The sequence below is a fragment of the Scatophagus argus genome, chromosome 21, assembly GCF_020382885.2.
Source record: "Scatophagus argus isolate fScaArg1 chromosome 21, fScaArg1.pri, whole genome shotgun sequence".
NCBI classification, from domain to species: domain Eukaryota; kingdom Metazoa; phylum Chordata; class Actinopteri; family Scatophagidae; genus Scatophagus; species Scatophagus argus.
The window spans coordinates 3,766,082-3,773,006 of record NC_058513.1 but is presented as its reverse complement, the minus strand read 5'-3'; the positions used below and the strand labels follow the sequence as shown (position 1 = coordinate 3,773,006).

At 42.3% G+C, this 6,925-nt stretch overlaps 1 protein-coding gene across 1 annotated transcript; it reads left to right on the top strand.

Moving 5' to 3' along the window:
- Window positions 1-2,699: 2,699 nt before the first annotated feature.
- On the top strand, window positions 2,700-6,182 carry tob1b (transducer of ERBB2, 1b). Its single transcript, XM_046377456.1, has 2 exons — window positions 2,700-2,927; window positions 4,069-6,182. Exon 2 carries the CDS (start codon window positions 4,192-4,194, stop codon window positions 5,209-5,211), a length of 1,020 nt encoding a protein of 339 aa, XP_046233412.1. The 5' UTR covers window positions 2,700-2,927; window positions 4,069-4,191; the 3' UTR covers window positions 5,212-6,182.
- Window positions 6,183-6,925: the final 743 nt, after the last annotated feature.

The window sequence follows — 6,925 nt, the reverse complement described above, 5'->3', positions numbered from 1 at the left end:
AAGTCTATCTGAGATCTCTTAGTGGTAGTCAAATAAGCAAAAGAAATGAATGCTGTCTGTGACAGCTTTCAATATACAGCATGTGCACATGAACAAGGGTTTTTTTGTCATTTCCTTCAGTACAGATCCCAATCTCTTTCCATATAAGACAGCTTCATTCTTTTCTTAGTAGTAAGTAAGCAAAGAGTGGCACATGTTCATATTATTACTCTCATATTTACCCCCCCTGGGACTGAGCATGTGATATTACACGGATTAAAATCCTCTGACCACATCTGGGAAATTAACAGGACTTGTGCTCAGTTACAAAGCCAAAGAGAAGAGAAAAGGATTTCGCAGCTCTGTGAAGAAAAAGGGGGGAAAATGTCTATGTGAACTGACTTCACTAAAAAAATTTGTATGACTCATGCTAAAACATCTCACTTCATTAGCTGTGTTTACCTTCAGGTCCCAGACAGACAGACTCACAACAACAGGAGGAAACCTTTGCCACTCGCCAGATCCATACTCTGGAGGAGAATAACAAATAGGTCATTGTTAAGCACCACCTACCCACAGCCAAAACTAACACTTACTTACTGAGTGGACACAGTGGGAGAATGAGCGGAAGGATTCTGGACCTGCTCATGGTATTTCTTACAGTGTTGGGAAAACTGGTGAATAGCGATTAAGCCTATAGTGCCTATAATTCAAACTGAAACATGTCTGAGCATTTGGTCATAGTCACATATTTCCTGTGTTGTGAGGGGGAAAAAAAGCTTGTTCTACTCTGGTGGCCTTGGTGTGTCTCCAAGGCCCCCACGTTGTGTTAAGTTTGTGCTCGGGTCATCCATCACAAGAGATCCTCGGTGGTGGGGGACTCATCTCTCACCCCTGCTGAGATTCAATCTGGAGGCTGGAAGAACTCTCCATTGTGCCTGCAGCATCCTGCAGCCCTCTGGCTATGATCTGACTGCATTTTATAGCACTTTGTTTATAGCCCTGGGACGTGGCACTGTGCGGCTGTAGCACTGTGATAAACCACAATTAACCTCCCTATATTTACATATTAAGTTAACGTATAGATTAACTGTTTTCAGAGTTCTGCAGACTTGAATGAGAAAGAGAATGCTGCGATGAACACACACGCACACACACAAAAAAAAACACTTTAAAAGACTGATGAAACACTCCCTCGCTGCTTCTCTTCTCTTTGTACTCCATACATCCTCTTAAAGCAGATTTTCTCACCAGGGATATATCAGGCTTGTCCAAGGCCACTCTGATGTTTGCTATAATGAATAATATACTTTATATATATATATATATATATGTTTTAGCTCAGCAGAGAAAAAGGAGAAGAATGTGTCCATTCTTTCATTTCTGCTATCTTGATTTAGTGAGGAACATGACTTGGACAACAGACTGTCTGACTGAATTATTATTGATTCAGACCAATCATATACGTCTCTGGAATTATACTGACTCTCCTGCTGTTCCCTCCAGAGGGCTTGTAAGCAGCAGACAGCTCTCCTATAAATCAGCTCTCAAATTCAACATTTACAGACATGACATACACCATTTGAGTGGGTTTTTCAGTTAGCATATACTTTTGAGTTTCAGCTCCCCCCTCCAAAGAACACTCTGTCTTTTCTACTCCTCCTCCTTCTCCCCCTACCACCTCCCTCCCAGCTGTATAATTCATGTGGCATTGTATTTATTGTACAAACACACTGTGAGAGTCCATGTTAGGTAAGAACAGGCTCTGGCGTCAAACACCTTGGGCCTGACAGGGGAGAGCTTAAGTCCTGCACTGCACAGCTGCTGAAAACAAGAAGCCAGCACGCAGGCACTGGAGAGCAGCTGGGATCCATTGTGTAACAATTCATTTTTACAGTAAACAGACTTTAGAATGAAGAGAAATTTATCTCAGGTACACAGAAGGAAAATGATGTCAATATTTACACAGATGGCTATAACGAGATTCCATCTGTTTTGTTAAAAAGTGGTGGAAGTTGTGCTGTGTCATAGAACGCTCCTCTCAGTAAGGGAAGGCTGTTAGATTTAGATATACTGCTACAGCTGGCTCAGGGAACATCAAAATGTCATTGGTGAGGAGCAAGGAACACAACCAGTGACAGGTGTGTCCCTCCGCCAGTGACAATCCAGCTCTGTTTAACCCTGTAATGATCAGAACAGAGCCAAAGGTGCTTTCATTTCAGTGTTGACTCTGGTGGGCAACAACAATTTTACAGACCATCAAGAATTTGTCATCAAAATGGACTCCTTGTTGAGCCATAGGTTTCATGTGTGACAGAGGACAACCTCTAAGCACAGAGGACCTTGAAGAAAGCTTTGCATAGCATGAAACAGACTTGTACAGACATGTCAGTCTTTTACCCGTCAACCATGTTGGTATTAAAATATTTTTAACAATGTTACAGCAATTATATTTTATCTCAAATAAGCCTTTCAAATTTTATTTTGGAGAACATGCTCTAATAAAATAGTCCACAGCACATGAAAGGCAAAGCACTACCGTAAATAGAACCCTGCGGTTGATGGATCACAAAATGACCCAATCACAGTAGTTGTTGGAGTGGCTGTTGATGACGACTCGCACTCGGCCAATAGAAACACGTTACTGGGGGTTGACCTCTGAGAGCCGCATCACCACCTCCTCCATGTCCGTGGCGGAGGACTACTATATAAACAAATCAGCCCAAGTTTTAAAGGGCAGAGTTGTAAAAACTCCCAGGCTGTGGGGAGTTAGCTTGGTAGCGTGAGAATCGGAATTTAACTATACCCCACGGAAGCAAAATCGCCTGGAGCGTGATAAAGACAACATCATTTTGTAATCTTCTTTAAAAGAAAAAACAACTTTAGAGGCTGTATAAGCGTAACGCTTGCTCGGGCTAGTGCAAGAAGGACCTGCTGTGAATTTCCATGTAAGTAAATATTGACTTAACGTTGGTATAACATTCATTTAATCGAAAACTTAAGTAGGTTTGCATTATTTTGTTTATCTCCTATTAATTTTCAAACTGACACTCAATGGTGTTAATGAACAGTGGTCTTACAACATTATCTTACTCGAATATGCAGGCTGTAGCCACCTAACTTGACTAACTCAAATGCTACGTAGGTTGCTATCGACCAACACAGTCGTAAATCCAGATTAAAGCGAATCATCATCGTCTTTTGTCGCTGTTAACACAGACATTCGCATTTACTGTCCGTTTTCTAATGTTTTTTGCTTGCTACACACGATGTCATTGCAAGAAAACACTGATAACCAGCTTTGGTCGAGCTAAACATTAACTGAACCGCATCTGACACCTAACGTAGATAGATGGCTAACGCGAGCTAGCTACATTTCTGTTCACACCCTTCATTAAGTTGGTCAGCTAATGCTACTTGTTCGGCTCTATCTGAGCCAAACGCGACGAGAGAGCAAGTCATTTTTGTAAGTAACGTCACTGTCGTCTCGTAGTTAAGCGAGTGTCTTTTGTTGTTTTTAAAGAACTGGATTTATGGCCGTGGTTAGACTATAAATGTTGATTATGTAACAGCAATTCTCGACGCAAGCTTGTACGTGCTGCTCCAGTGTTACCAACTGTAGCTCAGTCGGTGCACGGGAGAAAGAATAGCCCGTTTAGCATAAAGAAGCAATCTCCCACTTCGACGCAGGTGGAAGGAGTTTCGCCCGAACATGTCCCCGTGCCAAAATGAAGCAATTGAAAATCCTTGTGACGAATGACACCTGCTATCAGATCCACCGCCCTCCGCAGAGGTCAACCGTACTTGCGTATTTCTGTCACAGCAGACCGCTGGGGAACACGCACTGCTGACACCGTCTCTGAGTCAGTGGCCTCTGTTTATTTATAGCTGTTGATATTGTACAGCTGAGATACAGCGCTGCTGTACAGCGGGGGAGTGAATGGTGAATGCAGAGTACAAGGAGCTAATACAGATGAAATATCATTGATCATAATGGTCTCCAAGTTGATGTATAATTTGATCTTTTGTTTGTATTACAAACGGCTTCACAATTCTTAATGCTTTCATTCCCCTCCCCCTCTGTTTTAGGATCCTGAACCTAACCGTGCTGCAGGAAGGACATTCATTTTGGCAACAAGCACAGGTTTTTGCAACACTCAGAAGAAGCAACTCTGTGACAGAAGAAGAATCGCCCTCGCCACTGAAGCAGCTATGCAGCTTGAAATTCAAGTAGCACTCAACTTTATTATTTCCTATTTATACAACAAACTCCCTCGACGACGTGTGAATATCTTTGGCGAAGAGCTCGAGAGGCAGCTGAAGAAAAAATATGAAGGCCACTGGTATCCGGATAAGCCATACAAAGGTTCAGGATTCAGGTGCATCCATGTAGGGGAGAAAGTGGATCCTGTGGTGGAGCAGGCAGCCAAAGAGAGCGGGCTGGACATCGAAGACGTCCGGAATAATCTCCCTCAGGACCTTAGTGTGTGGATCGACCCGTTTGAGGTTTCCTACCAGATTGGGGAGAAGGGACCGGTTAAGGTGCTCTATGTGGATGATAACAATGAGAATGGGTCAGAGCTGGACAAGGAGATCAAGAACAGCTTTAATCCTGAGGCCCAGGTCTTCATGCCAATCAGCGACCCTGTCGGGGCTTCCTCAGAGTCCAGCTCCCCCTCCCCTCCTTTTGGGCAGTCTGCTGCCGTGAGCCCCTCCTTCATGCCACGGTCCACCCAGCCCTTAACCTTCACCACTGCCACCTTTGCCGCTACCAAATTCGGCTCCACTAAGATGAAGAGCAGCAGCCGCGGCAATAATGCCAACAGCGGCAGCAGTAGCAAGGTGGCCCGAACCTCCCCTACCAATAACCTGGGTCTGAATGTCAACACCCTGCTGAAGCAGAAAGCCATCTCCACCTCCATGCACTCACTGTACGGGCTGGGCCTGGGTCAGCAGCAGCAGCAGCAGCAGCAACAGCAGCAGAAGGCCTCTGCTCTGTCACCCAATGCCAAGGAGTTTGTGTTCCCCAGCCTCCAGGGACAGGCCAGCCCTGGAGCAGTGTTCCCCGGGGAGGGCTCCTTGGGGCTCGGCCCTCTGCAGTACAACAATGCCTTTGACATGTTTGCGGCCTACGGAAGCCTCAACGACAAGTCCCTTATGGATGGCCTCAACTTCAGTCTGAGCAACATGCAGTATTCTAACCAGCAATTCCAGCCAGTCATGGCTAACTAAACTCGTCAAGATGTTATTTATGAATGATGGTGGCTCAAAGAGAAGGAAAAACAAAACGCACACTTAGAAACTGGACTTTCAAGGATATAGTGTTTAGTCAGTCAAGCGCATGTGCCCAAGGGTGTTTTTACTGTGCCCCCTTGAGTTTGTTTCTACTAAAAGCTTGTTGTACAAACACATCCAAGCTTGGTTACTTCAATTCAACATGCACCATTGTTTTTCTTTTTCCTTTTTGCCAACCAAGCACAAAATTTTTTACCATGTTGACAAGATTCTCCAAAAACATTAAAAAAAAAAAACAAACAAAAAAAACCACAAGCTTCAAGTTTTGGCCTCTTACAGTATTTTACAGGTGGTAAGACAAGGCTGATTTTTATGAATTGGCACTACTAAGTGGGGTTACTTGGTCTTTTTCTAATTGTATAATTTAATTTAGTACAGAGTTTGTAAGATATCAGAGTATATATTGTTTCTATGACATGGTGTTGCATTTATATCTTTTTACTACTCCAGTGATCTGTGATGGCTGCAGCAGCTTTTCCTTATTTTTTTTTTCTTTTTTTAAAGATAATTGTTAAAGAAATCCATCTTTAAAAAAAAATTACATCGAATATTCTAAAGATTGTGTACAGAGTATTCCTTAGTGGTGGAGTTCAAGTGTAGGAATATTTGCTTTTTTTCTGAAAGATGAATTGTATTTTCTGTTAAGAGGTTAAAAAGATTTTGCTATACTATGGACAAAATGTAATCGTATGAATATTAATTTTGTACCTACATTGTGCAATACTTGATAAAAAATACGGTATAACAAAGTATTTTGAGTCAGTGTCTTACATGTCAAGAGGGACTGAAATAGTTTATATTGTTAAGTTTGTATTAAATGCTTAAAAATTATATGCTTGTCTTTATTTTTTTTAATTTCATATTTGCACCCTGGTCTTTTTAATAAAATAAACTACAGTTGAACATGATCTGTGGAAAGTGGACTTATTTATTGCTTGTATAAATACAGCAGTGCCTTCTATTTTTAATATTTAACCAGAGGCAGACTTTGCCATTGGGCAGTCCTCTATGTGGCTCGTGATGTCACATGCAAAGAATTGCCACTTTGTCATGAGGGCAAGTTAAGGTTAAAAATTTCAACTTAGCTGTGCTGTCTGTCTTTGTGACAACATAAAGCCTGACGCATATGTACTGTAAACTATTGAGGAAGGTGGCGGTAAAAGCCTCACTAACGGGAAGTGTCCACGTGACATGGCTGTGAAGCAGAGAACTATTTATGATGAAACCTAATCCAGCCTGTCTATTTTTTTCAAGTGGATTTGCATTGGTATCACAGTTCAGTGTGCATGTTAACAGGCTTGAAACCATCAGTTACGATAACAGTATGGAAGAGGGTGGTGATTATGTTGCTTGGCCGTATCATGGGCTTGGATGTCATGTGAAGGAGAGAGCTGAGTAAAGAACAAGCCAAACATTCATCAAGGGTTAGAGTTCCAACAACTTAATGCACCAAAGCCATAACCACGTTTGCAGTTTACTGTGACTCAAAGGTCTAAGTACGAAAACAGCTTGTGTACTTTATGCTTAAATGATTCCTCCTCCCTTCTTTGTCAGGTTTATGCACACCCAAATGTCTTCAAGGCTGAGCAAATGACTGTCTTTAAACACACCTAAATCCTGTTTTAGATGCTTATAAATGGCTGGGTTATGT

Coding starts and splice junctions, on each gene's coding strand:
- tob1b (XM_046377456.1), top strand. CDS start 4,192: ATGCAGCTTGAAATTCAAGTAGCACTCAACTTTATTATTTCCTATTTA.